The following is a 24377-nucleotide window of genomic DNA, read 5'->3' as shown; positions in this document are numbered from 1 at the left end:
GCGCCCGGGCCGCCAGGGCGGCGCCGCGCAGCTCCCCTCTTCCCTCAGGCGGCCGCCGCGGCGGCCCGCTGCCGCCCTTCGCGGGGCCGGGGCGCCCGGGGCTCCCGGGGCGCCGGGGGCAGGGGCGCCTCAGCCGGCGGCGCGGACGCGGCTGGCGCCGGACGGGAGCGCGCAGGAGGGACGCTGAGGGGAGGGGACACCGGTGGTGGGCTGGGGCCGGCGGCCCAGGCGCTCGGGGCCGGGCGGGAAGCGCACACCCCGCCCCCGGCGCAGCCCCCGCCCCGCCGCGCCGCGCGGCCCGACCCGGAGCAGGAAGCCGAGGACGGCGTCCCCTGACCTCAGCGCGGCACGGAAGAGCTCACGGGGAAGTGATGGAGGTGAGACGGCGCCGGGGAGGGAGCCGGGCGTCGGGAGCTGCGGGGATGCGCGGCGCCGCGCCGGGCAGGGCGGCGGGCGAGCGGTAACGCCGGTGAGTGCCGCCGGCGCCCTCTCAGCCCGCTGCGCGGCGGGGAGCCCCTGCGGCAGGGGCGGGCGCCCGCGGGGGACGGCAGGCCCTCGGCCAGCGGCGGGCCGGGGGCTGCCGGCGGCGGCTGGGCGGTGAGAAGGGGCGCGGGGGAGCCCGGGACGCGCGGCACGGCCGTGGCGGCGGAGGGCCGTGGCGGCGGAGGGCCGAGCGGCAGGAGCGGTGCCTGAGGCATGCTGCGCCCCGCCGCTGGCGCTGAGCCGGTGAAAGCGGGTCACTGCGTTCGAGGGGGAGTTTTCCCGCGTGTCTCCCCGCTGTCTGCCCGGCGCAGGCCTTCCCGGGCGGCGGGGTGGCAGAGGCTCTCGTGAGGTGTCTTTGCAGGCGCAGTTTTGATTGGCCTTTTGGCCTCTTTTTATTTTACTTGTTGCTGTGCAGGAGTGACAGGCGCTGTCTGAAGTTTCTTTGATGCCTTTGGTGCTTCTGTATGCTATCAGAATGCACCACGTGTTTGGTCGTTTTGTTTGTTGTTGTTTTTTGTTTTTTTTTTTTAGTGGGTACATTTCGTGGATTTCTCTTGTTAAACGGAGTTGTCGGAGGCATTTCATCCTCTGGCAGCTGTACACAGAGGAATTCGGTAAAACCAAAAGGAAGCATTGGTGGTAGAGAGAGCTAATGTAGTAAATCCAGCGTTTCTATATGCAGCCAGTTGTTTATCCATTTGTTACAATTTACAGGATTTTTCAGTGGTAGAATGTTTAAGCTAAAGCTTTTACGGATACAACTTTCTTATTTGTACAGTTTAAGATATTTACACTTGGAAGTATCTTAACTAACTGGAGTTTTGCAGGCTTTGCATGGATAACTGAAAAATCCTTTGTGAATTTATAGCTGTAGCTTCTGTTTTGATAACGTAAGGATTGCAGTTAGGCTGTACAGATTTTGGCAACATAAATAAGACACATGGCACATTACTTTTATGTTACTAGCCTGTGGTTTGAGCTTGACTTCAGGTGGTAAGCAAGCTGTATATAGTTTGAGTTCAGATTTTTTCTTCCTTTGTCTTGTACACTAGTATTCTTATAAGACACTGAGATGAAGAGAATAGGCTTTCCTGTCTTGTCAGCTTTGTACGTAAGTATCTCTGAAGGATCTTCTGATGTTTTTCTGTCAGTTACTAAGTGATAGCCAGGCTTTTACAAGTTTTGCCTAACACGCCTCTCCAGTGAGAAAATCTGGTCCATCGAATATCATCGAACTGTACAAAGATAATGAAGAGACCTAGGCTGGAATAATTCAGTATAGTTATTTTCATAGTCCTGCCCTATTTAAAGTTACTACGCTCCTAGCCCAGTTTAAATATGCATGAGTTTGTCTCAACCGAGCGGTGCAACTTACTGCATTGTACTTGCAGATGAGTGAACTCCCAGTAGCGCACTGCCATTGAAATTATTCCTTGAAATAAGGAAGTAATGAACCATTGTAGTAGTTATCCTCCAGCATATTGCAGTTGCCACTGCCTGACGTCCCTGAGATGAAGCTGTATATTTGGTTATTGAGGCGATTTTATCCGGGCTGGGGCTGTTGGGGGTGTGTGTGTGTGTGCACGGCTGGCTGTCTGACCACCCTGCTGGCTGTGGAACCACTGTCTGACCACCCTGCCAACGGGGTACCCTCCACTGTGGTTGCTGCACTCTTACCACGCTCCACATTTGTAGCTTTATCTTAAGAATATATATATATGTATGGTAAGACCTTAAAAAATCAGTATGTTAACTTTAAGCGTATGGAACAAGTTATTTTTCATAAAGCATCATTCATGAATCACTATCTTTTCGGTCCTAGCTGTGTATAGGATGACAGGGTGACCCAGATCAGATGAACTATCAAGAAAGTTTTTCTTAGTTGCCTGATGAGAAGGTTTATAAGAACAGCTGGGTGATTGTATTGAGTTTGTGTGGCAGTGTTTGGGGAGGGAGGTACAGAGGTGGCTTCTGTGAGAAGCTGCTAGAAACTTCTCCTTTGTCTGATGGAGCCACTGCCAGCAGCTCCCAGAGGACCTGCCACTGCCTAAGGCTGAGCCCATCAGCGATGGTGGCAGAGTCTCTGGGATAATCTATTTAAGAAGGAGGGGAAAAAATACCTGTGCAACAAATTGCAGCAGAAGAGAGGAGTGATTATATGTGAGAGCAACAACACTGCAGACACCAAGGTCAGTGAAGAAGGAGGGGGAGGGAGGTGCTCCAGATGCTGGAGCTGGGATTCCCCTGCAGCCCATGGTGAAGACCATGGTGAGGCAGGCTGTCCCTCTGCAGCCCAGGGAGGACCCTATGCTGGAGCTGGTGGATGCCCGAAGGAGGCTGTGATCCCGTGGGAAGCCCATGCTGGAGCAGGCTCCTGGTAGGACCCTTGAGCCCATGGGGAGAGGAGCCCAGGCTGGAGCAGGTTTGTTGGCCTGACTTGTGACCCCATGGAAGGGACGCATGTTGGAGCAGTTCATGAAAAACTGCAGCCTGTGGGAAGGACTCATGTTGGAGACATTCATGGACAACTGTCCTTGTAGGAAAGGACCCTATGCTGGAGCAGGGAAAGAGTGGGGAGGAAGGAGCAGTGGAGACAAAAGTGAGGTGATCTGACTGCAACCCCCATTCCTTATCCTTCTGCCTCACTCAAGGGGGGGAGGATGTAGAGAATTCAGGAGTGAAGTTGAGCCCAGAAAGAAAGGAGGGGTGGGGGGGGAAGTGTTTTCAGTTTTGGTTTTAGTTCTCATTACATTATTCTGATTTGAATAATTATATACTATATATAATATAATTATAGGTAATAAATTAAACTTATTTCCCCCAGGTTGAGTCTGTTTTGCCCATGATGGTAATTGCTGAGTGATCTCCCTGTCCTTATCTCGACCACGAGTTTTTCTCTCCCCTGTGCAGTTGAGGAGGGGAGTGATAGAGTGGCTTTGGTCGGCACCTGGTGTTCAGCCAGGGTCAGCCCACCACAGTGTGCAAGAGCAGATCCACACACAGAGTTGAGATATTTTTTACTGCATGTCTGCACAGAGATGGGTGCTAAGTGGTAATTCCACAAAGCTAGCACGTGGTAAAACTTTTATACACTTTGAACAATTGTTTACAGTTACATTTCATTTAGTCACACTTAATTTTCATTGGTTCTTACAAGCCTTGTCTCCATTTAAAGGTATGGCAATTAGGTTTTTTGTACCATGCATGTTCTGTGAGGAGGAGATTTTGTTGGTAGGGGGCTCTCTTTGCTGAGGATGGATCTTTTAGTATGCTAGTTAGGGTAGTTCACACATAGTTCAAGTAATTTTCTGTTTAGTCTCATTACCCATTTGGTTTTCCTTGGGCTTATCTTGTTACCTCTCAGCTTGATGTATTGATGCGGCTATTCCTTTTCCCAAGGCCATGTTCTGTTAATTGTTTGTAAGGATTTAACTAACATCCTGTTTTTCAAATTGTTTCTTGTTTTTCACTAGACATATTTACATATTTCTTTTTTTCTCTCTCTTTTTAAAAGTAATTTGTATATCAAATTGATGCACTGTAGGAAGGACAATCAGTGGTGTTTTGGTTGGGAGGTTTGTTGGTTTTTTTCTTTGGTTTGTTTTTTGGGGTTCGATTTGGGTTTTTTTCAGTTGAGATATTAAGATACTCTTACTGACTATAACTGCTGTAACAGCCCTGCTATTCTCTAATGAGTAGAGAGTGCATAGTCAGGGAAAGAGCAAAACAACTTTAAAGAAAACAAACAACAAAACACACATCTGTCAAGCCGCATGGTATGTAGCGTCATAGGGGACCATCTTTTCCTTCCCTTCTCCTCCCCTGTTCTCAAATACGTAGAAAGATTCTTATAAAAACAGTTTATAAAGGATAAAAAGTACAAGTGGTTGATTTGAAACTTTTAAGTTTGTTATCCCAGAATTACATAAATTGTAAGCCAAGAGCAGACCTAAGAATTGCTAAGCTCTAAGTTTTGAGACAGGATGTTGAACTTTCACTGTGACGCTTGTGACAGTGAGTGTGCAAATTATTGTGGTCTTTCTGTTTTCCTGTCTGTAATACTAGTGATAGTACTTCATTGAGTATATAGTGATTAATTTATGAAATGCTTTGAACATCCAACCTCTTGTGAAATTTCCAGTTAGTGTATTATTTCAATATCTAACTAGTTTATGTAACATGAGTAAAATAAAACTTCTTCTGATCAGGTTTATGAGTGATGCTCAAAATAGATTCTTTTCAATTTGGTTAATATTGAGGAATTTGTTTCCTGTTAATGTACTCATATACTTAATTTCATGAATGCCAGCATTCAAAATGTCGATGAAATTTAGTACATAGCGACTATGAGGAAGAAAGAAGGAACAAAATTATTCCAGAAGGAACAGTTATCAAAACCATTTCCATAATAAACAAGAAGGACGTACTGCAGACTTCAAAAAGGGATTTGTCCATTTTATTGACTGACATGTTTGCAAAGTGGTACATAAAAAAATTACATGCCTTAAGGCATGAAAAACATGCATTATTAACTCTATTTTTAAAAGTTCTTTAACTTTGTTGTTGCAGATGGGATGAGAAAAGATAAGTGTCCTGCACTGCAAATGGCCTCCTGTTTGACATTTATTGTTTGCTAGTCTGGAGTCAGCTTTGGTGGATGAAGAAGACTGATGACTCTAAGGTCTGTACTAGAAAGCTCATTTTATGCTTCCGTTCTATAATGTAAAAGGACTGTGTGAAACTTGGAAGCCCTTTGTGTTTGGGCACCCTAAAGCATGTAACTGCATGTTGCTGCAGGCATATTTTAGTTAAAAAATGTGGGATTTAATACTGGTGTGCAGGTCTTTTGAGCAATAAGGATTATTTTCCCAGCCTGGATAATTATTTTGTGTAATCTAGGTCTTGTAGAGTTTTATTAGCATAGATCTTTCATCTTTATTGTAAAGGCAACTTAGGAAATGAAGTAATTAAATTAATTTGACAAGGTTATTGCTTAATAACCTAACATAGCCTAAGCTGTATTTGTAAGCATAGTATTTGACTTAGTTAATTAGATCAGAAATTAGTCTCTTCTACCAAAGCTAACACACATCGTTAAATATAGTATTAGGTAACCTGGTAATGCAGAAATTTATTTTTAAAATGCAGCTTCATTTAAGTCAAGTCTTGGTCTATAGCTGAAACAATATGATGCTTGTGAACAGCTTGGGGCTTGGACTGAAAGATGAGCTCGAAGATGGGCTTTTCTGTGGGTTTGGGTTTTTTTCCTCTCAGTTATTTTTTCTTACAGATGTTTGACAGAATCAAACCCTCTGATGAAGCTTCTGCTTCTTCAGCACAAGGTGAGAAGTTTAAAGTAGATACTTTTGTTGCAGTTACGATTTTTTTAAAATGTAACACTACAAGCATTAGTTCACCTTGCAGTTTGAATTGCATGCTTTGATTTCCTAAATTTCATTACAGAGCTTAGATGAAAGAAGTGACTTCTGAATCATCTGTGAAGTTTCAATGTGGGTGTGATTTTCTTGTCCTGTAATAAGCAGTTTAAGATATGCTGCATTTTAGCTCAGTGATTGCATATGTAGCAGTATAAATGTAGATTTCCTAGTCTTGATCCCAGACAAATCAGCAGAAAAAATTCCCACCCCCCTCAACTGTGGAAGAGTAAATCTTATTTCATGAAGCTCTTAGAGGAACTTTGAGGACAAAAGGATCTCTACCTGCATTCTTGAACTTACTAAACTTTTTATGTTCCTTTAGAGTAGTAGTTTTGACAAATGCAATGTAAGAAGTAACTAATTGCAGGTAAAACTCTATTCCATCTCTTTGATAATCTGTTGTGGTCTTTTTGGTTTTTCCTCTAGGAATCCACAGACATGGTGTTGAAGGCTCTCTACAACAGGACAGCAATTGCAGGTAAGTTAGGCCATGATCTAACCAGGATCTAGCTTACTGTCTATACAAAGTAAAGCAGAAAGAATCTGTTCTTCAACATTATTTGTTATCTTGTGTCATGGGTGACAGTGATGCAATGTAGGTCAAGTGTATGATGGAGATTCTTTTCATCTTGTACCCGTGTATTATTAAAAACTGTGGGGAAGGTGCATCGCAGTGCCCAAAACTAATGTGTAGGTGTCAATATTTCTTTGTCTTTGATCTATTTATTTTATTTCAAAATACTAAAAATCAGAAGAATGAAAGATGACACTGCTTTTTCTGGAAAGAAAATTCACTTCAGATGTCAGCCAACTGAAGTTAGCATTTGTGTTAGCTTTGCCTTCAACCAGTTATCCTTTGTTCTGTATTTAAGAAAAATTTTCTTTAGTAAAATTTGCATGGGAATACTTTAAAATATGTAATCCTACTTGCCATTACAATTCTGAAATAGAAATGTTTATCTTGCAAGTTTGTTCTAGCTCAATAGTAGGATAGGTATTTAGAATTTCTATGTTAAGAACATGAATTAAACAACCCAGCATGTCTTGGTAATACTACCTGATTCTTTCAGTTTACACACAAGAGATCAAGAACTTCCTTGGCCTGGAGTATCCACTGTGCAAAATAGACAAGGATACTGCAGCTGTTGCCATGTACACTACAGTAATCTGGAACAGGTGAGAAGGTTTCTGCATAATTAAGCAACAGATAGCAAGGAGTACCAAAAGGCTTTATCAGCTTATAAATTACCAGTCTCTACACTAATACTGAATGACAAATAATTTGTGAATTGCACAATGTATGCACTGTGAAGAGGATACCCTTTGTATCTGTTACCTGTTAAAAATATGCTGGTGGAGTGGCCTGGCTACTGCAGTCTGCTTTTCTGAAGTGGCCCACTACTGTGCGTTGCATCCATTAGGTTTATTGCTGTGGCTGTAATCCCAAGATCTGTATATATTGTAAAGTATTAGGGTTAATATGTTAGATATCAAGGCTGAAGACATTTCAGCAACTGTTTTCTTTTCTGTTCTTTAGCTCTTTGTGTCTCCTGTCTTTTATACTTTTTTAATTAGAAAGTATAAGCCTGTTTAATCTTCTGTGCTTAGGAAAATTCTCCTTATTTCAAGTGGATTACAGGATGTTTACTCATACGAAGTTCAAGAATGTTTTAATAGTCAGTTGTAGATAATTTAGACTATTTATACTAGTTACACAAGACTTGTGAGCAGCTGTGAGATTTGTGAGAGTATTTGTACTAGTTAAATTTGTGAGCAGCTGTCAGAGCTGCTAATTTGGGTCCAAGTCAGAACGATGTTTCAATACGTTTCAGTATTATTTGAGACTCCCTAAGCATGCTTAAAAATCTCATTGAATCAAGGCCTTAAGGTAGAAAAGGTAAAGATTTCTTTTTATTTAAATAGTTTTGTAGCAACAGTGTAATGTTTAACCTGGGCAACAGTGTAACATTTAACCTGGCAAGTAAGTTTTAGGAACAGGCCAGTGTGTTAACAATAGTATTAAAGTAGTCATCTGTTTTATCTTTCACCAGCATATATTCAGCTCCCAGCACAGACATTTTACCACTTACTGTAGGAATCGTATGGGTACTAGTAGCTTGATGGAGCGTTTCCTGCAGGATGTTTTACAGCATCATCCCCACAGATACCATGACAACAGGTATAATACAACTGGCTTGTTTGTTTGTTTGTTTGTTTTAAGTATGTGCTGGTAGAATGCATGTATTATGAGTTCGTATTTCTGTTCCACTGCTGAGCAGTACTTTTTGCCCACTTGAAGCGAAACTTTCACATTGAAGACAGTTTTTCAGAAGTGCATTTGTATAAACATTGTCCAAGTATATTGCTTTTGTGTTGTTTCTGCACTTTTAAACTTTGTGTTGCTACTTAAGGATTTGATACACTATTGAGAGCAATTAAATGTGAAGACCTGAAAAAAGAAGGAATATATGGGTCAGCAGGTATAGTGACAGACTGTATAGTCTGACATGTATTTATTAATTATTATAATTTGGGGTTTACATATATAATTATAATTCTTATAGTTCTCAGCTTTATGTGTATATTTAGCATATTTTACGGTACATTTTTAAAGAGTTCATCATTTTAGTTTGGTGTTTGTGCATAATGTCAGGTGAATATTTATGTTTATTTTTTCATTATCCTTGCAGTTCACACATTCAGTTAATACTTACATGAATTACGTTAATTGGCCAATTCATATGCTCAGATTTTGAAGCTTTCTTTTTATTTTTCATGTGCATGTTTAAGAGGGGTAAGAGGGTCAGTGTGTAACTTCTCTGTAGATGGAGGGAAACCAATTAATTCTCATTCCTAGTTTGTAATGTTCTGCAGGAAAGACAAAAAAACCCAGAACAGTGTATCTTGATACAGAACTCTGCTATAGATCTGACAAACAAGTTAGAAGGGTATTTTGTCTGAAGGCAGCCATATTGATATTGTCAGGGATGTGACAGAAAAAGCTAATAGGCATGTCTATGACAAATTAGTTCAGGACATGTACACATCACCACTATAAATAAATGAGTAAATTGAGCCTTCCATCTTAAATAAATAAATTTAATCCTTCTAGTTTAAGAACATCCACAATTTTTTTGCCACGGGGAAAATACAGGATTCACTTTAAGGCAACACCTAAATGAAAAATGAGGTGTCACCAATACAAGGTTATTCCTTTGGTGAACAAAACCTACTAACTAGGAAAAACAAGCTACCTGCGTTCCTCTAAGTTGTTGGAAGAATGGAATAAGGAAAATAATGTAAAAAATTTAGATGAAGGTTGAGGGAGAAGAGGGATGAGTAATCCTACATCTAGACAGAGTGCAGGAAGAAAAGCAAAGATGGAAAAGAAAGTGTGATTAGATTTAAGTTGCGATGCTGCTCTGAAAAATGAGTGAAAAAGAGTCATCTTCTTAACTGATGTCTGAGGTAAGAATTGGATTATCTTTTTTTTCTTATATGAAAACACTTGGATTGATAAAGTTTCACTCAGTTCTTAAATATGCATTTATACTATTAAGCTGAATTTACACAAGGAATCTTAAGTGTCATTTAAAAGGAACATAGATATATTTGTGAGACTTGACTTGTTTTGCAGAACCAGTATACCTAGTAGTGATGTGGAAAAAGGAAAGAATTATTCAGAGCTTTGATTTATACTGAATTTCAAAGAATATTGGTGTTCTGCCCCTCCCCCAGTTAAAAAAAAAATCGCAAATCAATAAATCATTCCTTCCTCCAGAGTCTTGGTGTAGAAGGTTTTTTTGCATAAGGAAGTAATATTGATCATTTAAGGGAGTAAATCTTCACTCTGCTTTTGAGGGGTAATTTGTAGCAAAACTGTCAGAAGTTCCTAACTGTATAGAACCTGTAGTTGTTCCCTCTACCCTGGAGATGTTTACTTATAAATAATTTTTGAAAATTGAATATAAACTGTTAAGTGAGCTGGAAGCCTAGAATTTTGCTATAGTTTATGCATACTAGAATCAATTTAGTACTATATTCAGTCTTCCAGCAGTATCCAGATGCCAGATATTTCATGAAAAGGTGGAAGAACTCAAGCGAGACAGTTAGAAGATTTTTTTTTTTCTACTGCCTTTTGCCTTCTCTTTAGGTCTAATTCTGATCTGTAAGATTTTTGAAGTTTGAACAAAGGTGCTTTTTCTCAGAGCTTGGGTGGACAAGAATGGGTGCAGCAGTAGGGCACAGCAGCTGAGCAGACAGGCATTGTCATCTGATGTATTTGATTGCATTGCATTCATATGATAATAGAAATAATCCTTTTAAAATCCTTTTAAAAAAAGGTTTCGTTATATGGGGTTTCTCCTTTTGCTTAGTCAGTCCTATAACCCTTGTCTGTACTCTGAATTCTGTCCCCTTTTCTTGGATAACCAGAATTCCACTGTATTTTAAAAGGTGACACACATTTAAGGAAAATGTTGTATTTTTGGAGTACATGAGGAATATTGCAGGTTGTGTCATAAAATTTTATTAACTTTCTTTTAAAATAATGCATCTTAGGCAGGGAGGAGTTGTATACTGCTGTTGGTGAATCAGGTGGCTTGTTAGCATCATGAGAAGTGCGTTCTAAGTTTTATCCCTTGTTTATCAAAATTTGACTGAACATCCCTATTGTGTTCGTTTAGTGAAAATATTCAGAGGATCCTTTTAGCATTTCCTTGTTTGAAATGTTAATACTTTACCTTTTAAAAATTTTGAAAGGGGCAAGTCTGGACTGGAGGGCATTCTGCTTCCAATCTTTTGTTGTGATGATGAGTGGTTTTTCAACCCTCCTTTCTGATATTAGCAACCAGTTCTTGGTGTTTGATTGGGATTTTTTTTTTTCCTCCCTCAGTGATTATTTAGCTTTTTAATGGACTCCCAGGGACTTTTGCATGATGATGAAATCATTTTGCATATCAAAGTGATAAGTCTTTTTTTATTTATCTGCTCCTTTATCACTGCTTAACACGTGGTCCAGAGATAAGTGAGAGGCAACTTTTCTTGTTGAGAAACCTTGATGGTGGCTAGATCTTGCAGTCTTCCAGTTATTTTATTCTATATTAATTGTTACTTGAGCTCACTTGCCAGGTACAGCTCTAAAAGCTTCTAGTTGCTGTGAAACTTTCTGTATTGCCACCTATAGCTTCATTGTTTTTAAATGTTAGCAATGTATTTACTACCTTCCAGTCTTTTGTAACTGTAATTATTTATAATATAGAAGTTTTGTTGTGGTATATTTTTCTTCAGACTTTCAGCCTGTGATTGTATTCAATATATGCGTTACCAGGAATAAAACCAAGGCCTGTGGCAGGTATCAATTAAACATCCTTTACAGTAAGGAGGAAAACATAATTTGGCATCTCAATTATGTCAGGTTTTGGTTGTTATTTCTTTTAACCAACACAGCCATGTCTTCTGCAAGGTTCCCGCTTCTGGTATGCGTGAGCCATGACAGCTACCTCTTTAGATTCCTTACTTGCACTTAATTTGTGTATTATTACAATTTGTAAGGGTATATGCATTCACACATACTTCACTCCTACACATACACATTTCCCCCACACACCATTTTTATGGATAGGGGAACATGTGTGTGTCTTGTACATGCTTTTGAACACTATGTAAAACTGTAACAACTTAGGCATGGTGGCCTACATAAAGGTAAAATTCTGCAACATGAATTTTTCAGCATTTAGTGTTTGGACTCAAGAAAAACCTGGACTTGGCTTTACCTGTGGAACCATAGGTAGTGAGTCTGTAATAACAAACACCTTTTTTTTGAGGGGGCGTGTGTGTGTGTTAATACAACTTGCACCATTAGTTCAAATCAAGTATTGGCAGTCTTTATTTGATATGTTTGTCACTGTAGTGAATGAGGAATAATATCCTAATAGCCAAAGTAAAGTGTAAGTTACTTTAGTATGAAGAGCATGCAGTGCTTTATCACTTTTTATGTAGCCAGTGTGATTTCTGTTATGAGTTTCAATGATTGGAGGCAACTTTGATCTACAGGATGTTTATGGGACTGCCTTTGTGTTTCCTTGGAAGGCTTTTTTTTTGTTTGATGGATGGGGCTTAAGTCCCTGCACTGTGAAATACCTTGTAGGTCTTGGTCTTCTGATAACTTTCATTTCCATACTATTTTGCATAAAAGGTTGTTGTGCTTATGATTGTTAGTGGCTCTGTAGTTCTCTTCAAGTGATCCAAGTAAGCAGAGTTTTCAGCACTCATGATAGTCAGTGCTCTTTGAAGCAGTCTGGGTGCTGTTAGTAATTATTTTTGAGAGGCCACAGGGAATGTGTGATGTTTCAGGAGGAGTGAGGAAAAAACAAGTGTAACAATTGTCAGTTGTCAGTGGGAGGGGTGGGAACAGGGTCTGCTTACAGACTTCTTTGCTTAAATTGCAGTATTTCCCCAAGAACTGAATAACCAAATTCTTCATAAGAATTTAGAAGACAACGAAGTGATGAGTAAATGGTTGCTGCTGATTTAGTCAAGAAAAATTGCATCAGGCCATCCTAATTTCCTCCTTTGATAGGATAACAGACCTTGTGAATAGAGGAGAATCATCCATCCTGGTGTCATCTGTCATGTTGCATCTATCATGCCATCTCTCAAAAGTCCAGCTTTTGGCATGTTCTTACATGAGGTTTATAAGAAACATATAAGGAGAACATGGTTGGAGATTAAATGGTGATGAAATGAGTATGTAGTTGGCTGGAAAATTGTTTTCTTAATTGTTAGTGTCTCAGAGAGAGAGAACAAAGTCTAATGGTAGATCATGAGCCCGATCACTGAGCCCTGTTCTGAGGTTTGAAGTAGGTGCTTTCAAATATGAGTTATTGTGGGGGTGGGTGGGTTTGGGGAGGTTGGTTTGTTTTGGTGGTGATCCTATGAAGTATGTTTTTCTGGACTGTGTCTTTTTAACTCTGTAGAGTTCAAATGCCAGTTTTAAATAATTTTTCTTTTTTAAAAAACACTGGCCATATAAATTTTTTTCAACTATAAAACAGTTCTTCCAAACTGAGAATTCTTCTTTTATCTGTCATCTCTCAGTAAAAGGATGAGACATAGCTATATTCAGATAAGTTCTTTTGTGATTGCTTTTGTGTGAAGAAGCTAGTTAGAAATACTTACAAGTTTGGTTGGTATCAGCTGTCTTTGTTAATTACTCATGTCTGAGTCCTTCAAGGACTTCTCTACATGTTGACTATTAAGCATTGTTAATTGTCCTGGTTTTGGCTGGGATAGAGTTAATTTTCTTCCTTGTAGCTGGTAGTGCTGTATTTTGGATTTAGGATGAGAATGATGTTGATAACATGCTGATGTTTTAGTTGTTGCTAAGCTGTGTTTACACTAGGTCAAGAATTTCTAAGTTTCTTATACTGTTGTACCAGCAAGTATAAGCCGGGGGCACAAGAAGCTGGGAGGAGACACAGCCAGGGCAGCTGACCCAAACTGGCCAAAGGGATGTTCTTTACCATATGACATCATGCTTGGTACATAAACTAGGGGGAAAGCTGGTTGGGGGCCACTGCTTGGGAGCTAGCTAGGCATCAGTTGGCGGGTGGCAAGCAACTTCATTGTGTGTCGCTTCTTTGTATATTCTAATTATTGTTTTCCTTTCCTTTTCTGTCCTATTAAATTGTCTTTATCTCAACCTACAAATTGTACTCCCCCCCTGCCCCCAATTCTCTCTCCCATCCTACTGGGAGGGGAGGGAGTGACTGGCTGCATGGTGTTTAGCTATCTGGTGGGTTAAACCACAACATTAATTGATTTTTAATGTTCAATAAATGTGCAAGTTAAATGTTTATAATTAGGAAATTGCTGTACAATAAAATTTATTCACAATACTTCTGTTAGCAGATGAATGCACCATAAGAGGTGCATGGCTGTCTGCCTTTTATTAAAGTAAACATCCATTTGGATCTTGCAAGGTCTGGTTAAAACTTTTCAAATGAAACACAAAATTCTCTCTTTGTTATATTTTACTTTTTAAAAAACTATTTTCATTGGATTTCCCCAGCTGTTACACATTGAAGCCTGTGTTGCGTCAGAGAAATAGTCCATATCTGTCTGTTCTGTTAATTCTGTAAGACTTAAACACTTGTATTTGAGGCAGTCCTAAAGACAAAACTGCCAGTTACAGAATATATAAAAATCTGCTGTTATCACAGTGAGGCTGAACAATCATAACTTGGCGTGTTATAGAAGTGATTTGGAAGCTGTGGTATGTCTGTGAGAAACAGTAAGCATGGAATTCCTTGGCAACATATGCTGAGTTCCTATCGGGCAGCTACGTTTTGTAGGGAAAGGGACATTTATACTCAATAGAATTTTTATACTGTGCCATATTATAATGTTCCATTTCTCTACAAAAGTTCAATATTAATTAATGATAGCTTTACCAGTGAAATAACCTCTTTATAAGCTCACAACCTCAAACAAAGGAAATGCCTTTACTTTTTCTTGCTTTGCTGTATTTATAAAATGATTGTAATGTGTGTTTGGCCATTCTTGATGGGTGGTTACATGAAGAGGGTATCTGACTAATGCCTGAATTGTTATCTTTAGCTTTGTGGAGTGCTCGCCGTTCCATCTGTGGCTTTTTTCCCTGCTCCCCCCTGCCAAGTGGAGTATCTTTGTTAAAGTAGCAAAGCTGGTAGCTTGAGTTTGTTCATTAGGTGTGATGTGCTCTAGGTAATTACTCTTTTTTTTTTAAAAAATAAAAACAACACACACACACCACCCCCAAAACAACACTATTGTTTGAAAAATCTTCAACATACTTTCAGTATTTATGTGGGCTTTTTTTCTTTTTCTCTCCTCCCCTTTAGACCTACATATGATGACATGCCACTCCCTGTCACTCCAGAGGCTGCTAGGATTGCTTGCCTGTCCCCAGAAGAGGCGGAGAAAAAGAGGAACAGAGTCAGACAGGATATTTCCCGCAAAGACCAGGAGTCTGTTGGTGAAATACACTCTTCTGCTCCATGTCAGTCTCATGAGGGTGCGAAGAAAACTTATGTAATGCAAGCATTTATTCAAAAACTAGAAAGAGGGCAGGAACATGTTATAAGAATATCCCAGCAGTCTATGGGCATTTGTAGCAATGAGAAGTGGGATACCCTGAAAGATGCTCAAATTGCAAGTCATAGCCATGAAGGGCAGCTTACTGCTGTGAGCCCTGTACCTCAGTGGTTTTCTGTCAGTCCTGTAATCCATACTTCTGTTAATCCTAAACCAGGAAAAAATGTTAGGAATTTGGCAGCATCAAATCTGATTCCGCATAGTGTATGTGCTAAAACAGAAATGGAGGTATGCAGTAGTGATGTGTCACTGAACCCATGCTTGAATCCTGCCCCGGCACCAGTTCACCCAAAACGCCCTTCGGCTTCTCATCAGAATCTTATGTGCAGCCACAGCAATTCTTTACGTATTACCTCAGGTCAATCTCTCTCAAAACGAGATGGTTTACGAACTCAGGATGAAACTTTGGCATCTGATTTCCATCTCAGGGATACTGTGGGTATCAGCAGCTCCCTAGATCTTGGGACATCCCCACAACTAGCAAAATGCAAAAACGTGAAGACAAACAGAGGTGATGAAAGTTCAGTGGATGAAACTATTGAAGATGTAATTTTGAAATACTGCCATGGAACTACCTCTGAAGAAACTTATTTCAAAGAAGACAATAATCCCAGTTTAACTTTTTCATCACTTCTGGACCACACTCATTTAGAGGGTTCTGAAATGAGTTTTGACTGTGATGCACCTATTCAGGCAGGATCAGACTTATCCAAGGTAGCTGTAAAAGATATAGAATTCCTAAAAGAAGTCCAAATAAGTTTGCAAGATAAAGACTATGGAACACAGCTCTCTTCTGTTTTAAAAAGTGAGTCGGTAAAGAAAATAGAAGCAATGAAACAGGATGTCATAGTTCATACCGAAGAACCGGTTCTTCCAGCTCTGCCTCATGTGCCTCCTTCTTTTGTGGGAAAGACGTGGTCTCAAATAATGTATGAAGATGATATAAAAATTGAAGAACTTGTGCGTGATTTCAGGGAAGGTCGTTTTCGCTGCTACTTTGACAGTGAATCCTCAGCTAACTGTACAGGGAAGAGAATGAAGAAAAAAAAGCAGAAGGATGAAAAAAAGAACAATATCGTTGAAGGTAATAGAAGAGAAAGTGCACCAGTTAAAGCATTGCCAGAATTTAATGATGCTTTAAGTGGTGGCTGTGATTTTGATAACCCATCTTTAGCCTCAGATACACTATGCAACCCACAAATTCATAAAATGCCTAGGAAAAGGACGTGGCGCCTGGCTTCAAGATGCCAGGTGGTTAAAGTGAGCCATGGCACCCAAACAAGTCTGTTGAACTACCCTGTAGCAAAACGAAAAATGTCTAGAAGGGAATCTGATCCAGCTGATCAGAAAGCAAGCATTGTGTGGCCGGAGAATGAAAAAACTCCCAACATGAAAACCAGACTATGTGCCCTTAAACTTCCTGAGTCCTATAGCAAGATTATGAGTCCTATACAGCCGAAGACAGTGGTGTATGTACTTTCATGCCCAGAGATAAAACAGTGTAAAGGTAAACCTTCAGATACTCTCAAAATGAGGAAAAATTATAACTCTGCAGAAAGCAAGGACTCTGTAAGGTATAAATACAAACAATGTTCTTTAAAGTATTATGACCCACTGACAAATCGAATTCTGAAAATGCCTCCAAAGAGTGTAGTTGGAGAAAAGGCCAAAAAGCCCTCCCACGTTCGACAGCTTTTCAGGAGTCTCAGCTTTGATGCAAACATGAGGAAACTAACTGATGCACAGAGAGAAAGCACACCATCAAAGTCACTCAATTGGTCAGACTTCTATAGTTCATCTTCAGCATCTTTCCTGCCAGATCCAGGTAAAGGGAACGATGCAGCCTCAAGTCACAAAGCAGATGGATCTTCTGTTTCCACAGAAAGAACAGATTGTCTGTTATCTGGCCACTCTGAGAAGTCTTTTAAACATCTGATTATTTCACCTTTGAACTCTCACCAGTCTGCTGTAGAAGGAGATTGTAGATTAACTCCATTTAACAGCAGAGTTACCAAAACTCCTCTGACATCTGTCAGGAACGAGCGGTTAGAGAGGGAGAATCCAAAGGCAATATGGAAGAGAAAAGAAAGCACTAATAAAGAACCAGTTTTTTCCAGAAAGTCTGCAGGAGGGCCTGTGTCTGTCAGACGTACTGTTGGGAGGAGACGAAACAGAGTAACTACAGGCAAACAAACTTCCAGAAGTAAAAAACAGCAAAAAGAGGGGATGAGAAGGAAACTTCATCCTCATGCCCAGAAGTCTTCTGCTTTCTCCATCCATAGGTGCCAGACAAGGAAAACTACAGTGGGAAAGCACCCTAAGAAAGAAAAGCCTGATGCTAAAAAATTAAAGGTGAGGAGGAAACCAAAAAGGACCTTTCTGAACTCAACAGTTGTCACAGGGATTCCTGAAAAGAGGCAGAAGGTCACATCGGAATCTTTTCCCAAGAAGCCAGAGCAAACTTCTTCCAAAGTCAGGAATTGGGAAGTGAGTGGAGATCGGGGTCACCCTAGCACTGTGAACCGACCCTCTAGAAGAACTGCTGTACCGTTAATTCGAAACTGTCTTGTTCTACCAGGTGACAGCTAGCTACCAAAAGATTTTTTGTTTTTATAGCCAGCACCTGGAAAAAGATTGAGGAAAAGGAAAGGGAACAAAAGGAGGTCATAGACGAAGCTGTTGAAGTGCTAGAGCTGCAGAAAGTGCAAAGCCAGTCTAATGTGAAACAAGTACAACTGTAAACTCTGCTCTTGTTCCTGGAATATGGGGACATAATGTGTTGCACTGTTCTACTGTGTAAAGCTGCAGAGGTTGTGTGTTTGAGTTAAAAAGCACTTAAAGTCATATTTACTAGACTTCACCCGTACATCAGAAAAATAAGCTTGAATAGTATCATATTGTTTTCGTGGTATTAGTGCGTAATAGTGCACTATAATAAGGTAAACTAGAAGCTGTATTAATTAATTGTGCCTATTCTCATTTTTCCACATAATTCTAAAGTGCAAAAAATGACTTGGTTGTTATGCTAGAAATTAAATGAAGATACATTGATCTGGACTGGCTGAATTCTGTGTGTGTATTTTGTGTTTGTGTATATGCACACCTCCTTTGACACGTAATATATATTTGCCTATGAAGTGGCATTAAAATTGATACAGTATGATACAATTCAGATCAGTTCAGTGCTTTCTTGAAATGGAATATAATTGTACATGTTTTTATATTGACTTTTTTCCTGAGACCATGTCCAAAGCAGTTATTTTGGACACAAAGTCACTGTGGGCTCTCATCAAGCAATAACGGACCATGCTGGTAAGGAAACGCGTCTCTCTAGGGCACTGTTCAAATGGTGGTGGCTAAACTGAAATCTCAAATTCCAAAAGAAATACAGGCTTAGGGTTTGGATTGTGGGTTTGGGTGTTTTGTTTTGTTTTGTGGTTTGGGGTTTTTTAAAATAGCTTATTGATTAAGTTTTTAGGTGAGTTTCACATCCTTAGCATGGGGGTAGAAAACCTATAATGCAAACAAGTAGCAGTGAGTTGTTCTAGAATGTCAACCTCAATTTGGAGTTTCTGTGCTTTTTTGATTTTAATTGGGTGTACTGTTGGTTACATTTTTATGTACTATATTTGAAACTTTCTTTTTAAACTTTCAGTAAAATATTTAAATAAACCTAAAGCAGCATCTATCTAAATGTATTAGAGTTCAAATATCTGTTTAAACAGATATTTAAATATCTGTTTAAAATATTTAGTTGAATTAAAATTAATATCCCGTAGTGATTCATGTTTGGCCACTGATGCTCTGACTATTATGATTTTTATGGCAAAAAGGACCATAGGGTTTTGATTTAGTTTTTTCTTTTTTTAATAGTTATTATGATGACAGCTTATTTAATGTGTTTAGGAGACACAAATCCCCAGTCTTGCAGATATTCCTGTGCTTTAAGATTGAAGGTTAATTGTTGATTTGTATGAAGTTAAGCATATAGTTAAATGTCATCATAGTCAGGGCTCTGGTTTGTGAATCTGCAATTTGGTATATTCTATAATCTGTGTTACTTTAAAGGCCTTTGTAAATTCCGGAGTTGTACAATGTGTCTTTCAGAACACAAGAAAAACATAGAAAAGACCAGACCCTGCTCTCTCTGCCATGGAACATATCTGTGCAATTTCCCCTGAAAAACCAAAATCATTCTTGATTCATTTTCTAGAGTGACAAGACTGCTGGTTTGGATTGAGATAAAGGTGGACTTTGAAATGTTTTATTTTAATATACAGTATCTGAAAGAAATATAAAAGCTGTCATCATAAACCACCTGTTCAAAAAATATTTTTGGGATTTTTTAAATTTATGTGCATATTTCCCAGGGTAAATAAAAGATATGCGTGTACTAAAGCCACCTGGAAACTAAGTTCCTTTACAAGTCAAATATGGTCTGACAGATATATTTTTTTAATATTTATTTTATTTTTTAAATACAAGTTGATTTCTGTGGATAAATTTTCCTATGGTTGTCAGTGGACACATAATCATGACTGTATTGCAAGTCACTGGAAAATGAAGTGTTATAACATGATTTCTTACTGCCCTCTTAACTAATTGTGCCTCTATAGTATTTTGTCTAATATAAAACTGGGTTTTTTTCACAGCAAAGTTTTAAAGGAATGGTTTTTATAGAAAGGCTAATTTTTAGATAAAACAAAAAAGATTTTTTATATAAAGTTTGTTTTAAAGCAAAGCTTTAAATTAACTCTATAGGTAAGTCCCATTCCAACATATTTTTATGATACAAGAATGTTTTCCTATCTAACTTCTTCTATCTTATTTTTCACAATATTGTACACGAAGAGCATGAATTTTGTGTGTGAGTAAGGTTTAATGCACATTGTACTTTTAAGATCACTAATGCATATTTGCTTATAGCCAAAAATACTGTTCTCCATACTCATTCATTGCAAGCTTGTGTTTCTCCAGCACATAACTTCCTTGAAACCTTGAGTAATAAAAGTATCTTGAGGACTATAGGATGACTAATATTTTTAGCCTGTAATGTCTTCCCCCCTCCCACCCCCTCCCCCAATAATACACCTCCTTGTCAGGGTGTTTTTTTAAATAGAAAAATGTATTATATTTAAATAAAAAGTGTAAGTAGCTATATATTTTCCTAATAAATAAATAAATAATTTAAAAATTTAACAGTTTTTTAGAAGAATAAGACTTGGGGTGCAAGTCTGGAAACATTTCTGTGGTTGACAGCGTCAAAATAAGACAGTGTAAGCTTGGATGTTGTTCTCTGCCTCACTGGCTGTTTAGAAATCTCTTCTGTGCATGCTCAGTGACTACTAGGAAAAAAGGGAAGATTGTGATATAAGAAGTAACTGTAGAAACTGCTTTGAAAAGCTAATTGATGAAGATATCTGCCAAGCATAAAAAAATTGCAGACACACTCAAAATGCCATGTGCATGAAGGAGAAAAGAGACGTTTTCTGGGGTCTTGGGGAATTAGTCAAACTGGTTTCTATTAGATAAATAATGCAGGTTCTGCTGCCTTTATTGAATAGTACATTGTTTCATTAGGAGCATGACTGAAACTTTGAAACATGATTATGAAGCCTACGCTAATGGAAAACTTTAGAGCTGAAGCACTTTCTCCTGAAATTGATAGGAGGGGTTGGTTGGTTTGGGGTAGTAGGATTTTTTTTTTTTGGTTTGATATTTTTGGTTTTAAAAATTAGTGGACAAATGTTTGCATATCTTAATGTAGAGAAGCAAGAAAAGAACCATTGAAAAGGAGGAAAGTCATGCTTTTTTGAATCTAATTGGCAGCAGTTAGATGCATGATATAATACTTGAGAAAAATAATTTCTTCTGTGCATATGTAATTTTGACCTTCTGCAAGTTCATACTTACGGGTTTTTTTATACATTTCATAATTTTAAAAAAGTCTCTCCCCTCACAAAGTACTCAACCTTTTAACACAACCCCATTCTAAGCAGCTTGACTTTTTAGTATTCACTTGTATTGTGAACCTTGAGAGTGACCTGTACGTATGCCAGGTGCTAACCAAACGTAGAATAGCAAGTCCCCAAAACTTCAGGTATCTGATGCTTGCACCTAGCAGTTCTTCAGTTCTTTTTCTGATAGGAGTTTTTGCTTTCAAGTTTGCATCCAATGTTCTTGTACTTGTAGTGTGAAAGTGCTCCTCTCTGGTACTCAGATAAAATGAGGTGTTTCGTTGTACTTACAATGAGACTATGACTTAATCTGAAGTTGTGTTTAAGTTTCATGCTAAATTTGTGCCCAAATGAAAATAATGGTTTTTTTGTGGTTTTCATGTTCTTGTAATTGGTAGTGTATTTTGCAGTACTCTTGTTTGATGCTGTAATGTTTTTATCTGCTTCTTTGTCTCAACTGTCCGTGGTCATTTGACACAATGTGAGTTTATAAGAATACAGTGAAACTACAAACTTGTCCAGTGCTGTTGCTGGATGCTTGTTCTTTGTATCCTCAGCTTATTTAATTTCAGATTTATTGTTTCCATGCTTTTCCTCAGTTGAATATTTGGATAATTTTTTTAAATGTTGCGAAATGCTAATTTACAGGACAGGATACTCTGTTTGGAATTAAATCAGTGACAGGTAACAGGAGTGGATGGTGTCCTGATCTGAAGTGTTGAGGGCAAGCTGGTTTATGCTCCTGTGTTTGGGAGTCTGCTTCCTTCACTGAGTAGTGTGAAACAGGAGTGGGATGATGTTTCTTGATTTCTTTAGCTGTCGTCTTTCTTTTTCCCCTAGGGTAACTTTGCCCGAGAATGGAGTAATCTGAATTTGTACTTATTGTGGAAGTAAACCAGTATTTCAACTATTGATGTTTTGGGACAGATAAGAAAAGTAAAATGTATCTCACTTACTAATGCAATTAAAATCCCAGAGTTTTTGTCTTTAATCATTTATCTGCTATGAATTACAGCATTCGCAATAATCTTTTTCAGAAGACTGTAGTAGCATAGGTCTGAGCATGCCCAGAAACAAAGGTTTTGTTCCTTGTTTAAGTTTTGCAGTTATGAATTTATTCATTCCATCAGCAGAACAAATCTTGTTTTAATAAAATAAAGACTGAAATTCCATTTTTGTAGTTTCTTTATTCTTGAAGTGGACTTTAATTTGAAACTATTTGCTATAATTTGTTGTGGATAGAACACCACAGAATGTTACGGAATAAGTTACTGTTTTGAAGGCCAGTCATAATTTAACCAGCTGTTTACACCTGTATGGTATCTTGACCTAGTGAAGTCTTCTGTTGACTTCAGCGAAGCCAAGATTCATCCTGCCCTGTGGCAACTGAAGCAATGACATCCTAGGATGGCACTGAAAAATCATCAGGTCTATTTGAGATGTCTAACTGCATTTTGGCAGCAGGAAACCAGAAAGCACCAACCACATGGTAAGCCAGATCCCTGCAGAACTTGCTTGAGAGCAATTTTTTCAGAATGTGCACTTAATGAATGAGGGCAGTGGCTGGAAGTATTGTAGTGTTAAGTAGCTTTCAGCGTTATGCAAAATGGATTGGCTTCTCTGTAATCATAGAGTAAATCAACCCTGACTATAATCTGACAATGCGTGCAGACCTGTCTTCAAAGCTGTGTGCAAAAATAGTTTCAACAGATTTTTCTGGCAAATAGAATACTGAATACCTTGTTTAAACTTAGTAGTCATTTGCTGTTTGTAACGTTGCCTGTTTAAACCAGTATGATCTTTTGCAGGAGTGATGCACACAGATGTGTCAGTTTGGATCCGTAAGTGGCTGAAAGGCATAGGCATATTGTTTCCGAAGACTTCAGTAGGTCATAAAATCGCTGGACATGCGTTGTAGTTTTCAACCCATACTTGAAGATAGCTATATATTATGTAGTTGGCTGAACGAAGTTACTGTTGTGCTGTCAAATAATAATTTATTGAAGATGCATTGTTCAGCCATCTAAACCTGTAATTACCAACGTGATACTGTAATCAAATTTTAAGTCTGGTGATTGCATCTTTTGTGGGAAATAGAAGCAATTAATTATATGCTTATAGAGTGTCAAGTACAGTGGAGGTCTAGTTCAAGTTAGAATATTTGAGAGTTATAATGAAATTGATAATAGCATCGGTTTAGTTCATTTTTGGATTTGTTTGAGTCATTAGTGGTTTGATACACAAAATTATTGTGTTTCTGTGGTGCTGGAAGTAAATTATTTTCTTGAAGTGCAGAAGCGTTATTTTTTTCATGAAACATGAACACAGATCATTATTATAGCTTATGTGATTTAACGGTGTCAGTGATTCTAAATTTAGGCTTTTTCTTTGGTGTTCCTTCCTTACAGTAAACTGAAAAACAGCTCTTCCTAAATATTAGCATTTGTAATCAGGTTTTTAAATCTCTTATATCCTCAAAAAAAAAGTGTTAAAGCTGGTCAGCTTTTCATACTTGCTGTGCCAGCACATTAATGTTGACACTGGTGCCACTGAAAATGTTGGTTGTAGCTTACTTAGTAATTACTAGTATTGTGCAAACAAGTTGCAGAATCAAATTATACCCTTGCTAGCTCATGCAGAGAGCTTAGACACTGCTGGCCTGGAGGCTGTGCTGTAGACTTAGTAGTGAAGGGTGTAGGTGTAGTCCTCAGCACACATGTTGAATCCCTTGTGGATGCAATGCACGGGCATGACTTGCATTTTATCACACTAAAGTTTTAAGATGAAGAGGGAGGTAGAAGCGAGGAGTAAGACCTAAGAGATGTAGTGTAGACTGGACTAGACCAATGAATGTTCAGGTTTGGGGATTATTTTAGTATTTATCTCTGTTTTGTCTGAACCTTTGCAAACAGTTGTCAAAATGTAGCTGCATCCTGGGGTGGTTCAGCTTGGGTTCCATCATTCTTCTGGGATGTTCCTTTGATTTGCTTAATATGTGGATTCTTTTTACTGCTGCTTGTTTTGATCCCTTCAGCTACTGCTAAGAGGGGGAAAATGGTTATAACAAAAAAGATTGCGCATGTGCATCTTTTTGAAGGCTAAAGAGAAAAGTTGTAAGGCAGTATGTGCTACCAGTGCATTTCTCCATACATTGAAAGAAGCTCTGTTAAAATTTTGATCTAATGATGACTAATCAATCTGTTGCCCAAATGATGATAGAAACATTTTTCCTTTTGATTTCAGTGGCATTAAGCTGAAATCTGCATACAATTAAAAATATAATGGGTTTTTATTAACAGATCTCTTACGGTTTTCCAAATGTGTCTAACAATTTAATTTTCCAGTCTGTTCTAGCAAATTGTCA

The 24377-nt window shown here is 38.8% G+C and overlaps 1 protein-coding gene across 6 annotated transcripts; it reads left to right on the top strand.

The window, feature by feature from the left end:
• The first annotated feature begins 246 nt into the window (after positions 1 to 246).
• ZDBF2 (zinc finger DBF-type containing 2) lies at positions 247 to 22185 on the top strand. Of its 6 annotated transcripts, none has more exons than XM_055812197.1 (7): positions 247 to 377; positions 5053 to 5164; positions 5774 to 5825; positions 6348 to 6399; positions 6992 to 7097; positions 7973 to 8100; positions 14804 to 22185. In XM_055812197.1, the coding sequence occupies exons 2-7, from the start codon at positions 5141 to 5143 to the stop codon at positions 17643 to 17645; spliced, it is 3204 nt and encodes a 1067-aa protein (XP_055668172.1). In that variant the 5' UTR covers positions 247 to 377; positions 5053 to 5140; the 3' UTR covers positions 17646 to 22185. The 6 variants fall into 6 exon arrangements, with proteins under 6 accessions (XP_055668172.1, XP_005237123.1, XP_055668174.1 ...); XM_005237066.4 differs by lacking the exon at positions 247 to 377 and adding an exon at positions 1029 to 1594; XM_055812199.1 differs by lacking the exon at positions 247 to 377 and adding an exon at positions 1618 to 2672.
• The last annotated feature ends 2192 nt before the right edge of the window (positions 22186 to 24377 follow it).

This window comes from Falco peregrinus, chromosome 8 (assembly GCF_023634155.1).
Source record: "Falco peregrinus isolate bFalPer1 chromosome 8, bFalPer1.pri, whole genome shotgun sequence".
Taxonomy (NCBI): Eukaryota; Metazoa; Chordata; class Aves; order Falconiformes; family Falconidae; genus Falco; species Falco peregrinus.
This window is presented reverse-complemented; position numbering and strand designations above follow the sequence as displayed.

Bases quoted from the DNA above. Each gene is read 5' to 3' on its own strand.
- ZDBF2 (XM_055812197.1), top strand. From the start codon at position 5,141: ATGAAGAAGACTGATGACTCTAAG. The intron at 5,826-6,347 runs GTGAGAAGTTTA...TTTTTCCTCTAG, and splicing joins TTCTGCTTCTTCAGCACAAG to GAATCCACAGACATGGTGTT. The intron at 7,098-7,972 runs GTGAGAAGGTTT...ATCTTTCACCAG, and splicing joins ACTACAGTAATCTGGAACAG to CATATATTCAGCTCCCAGCA.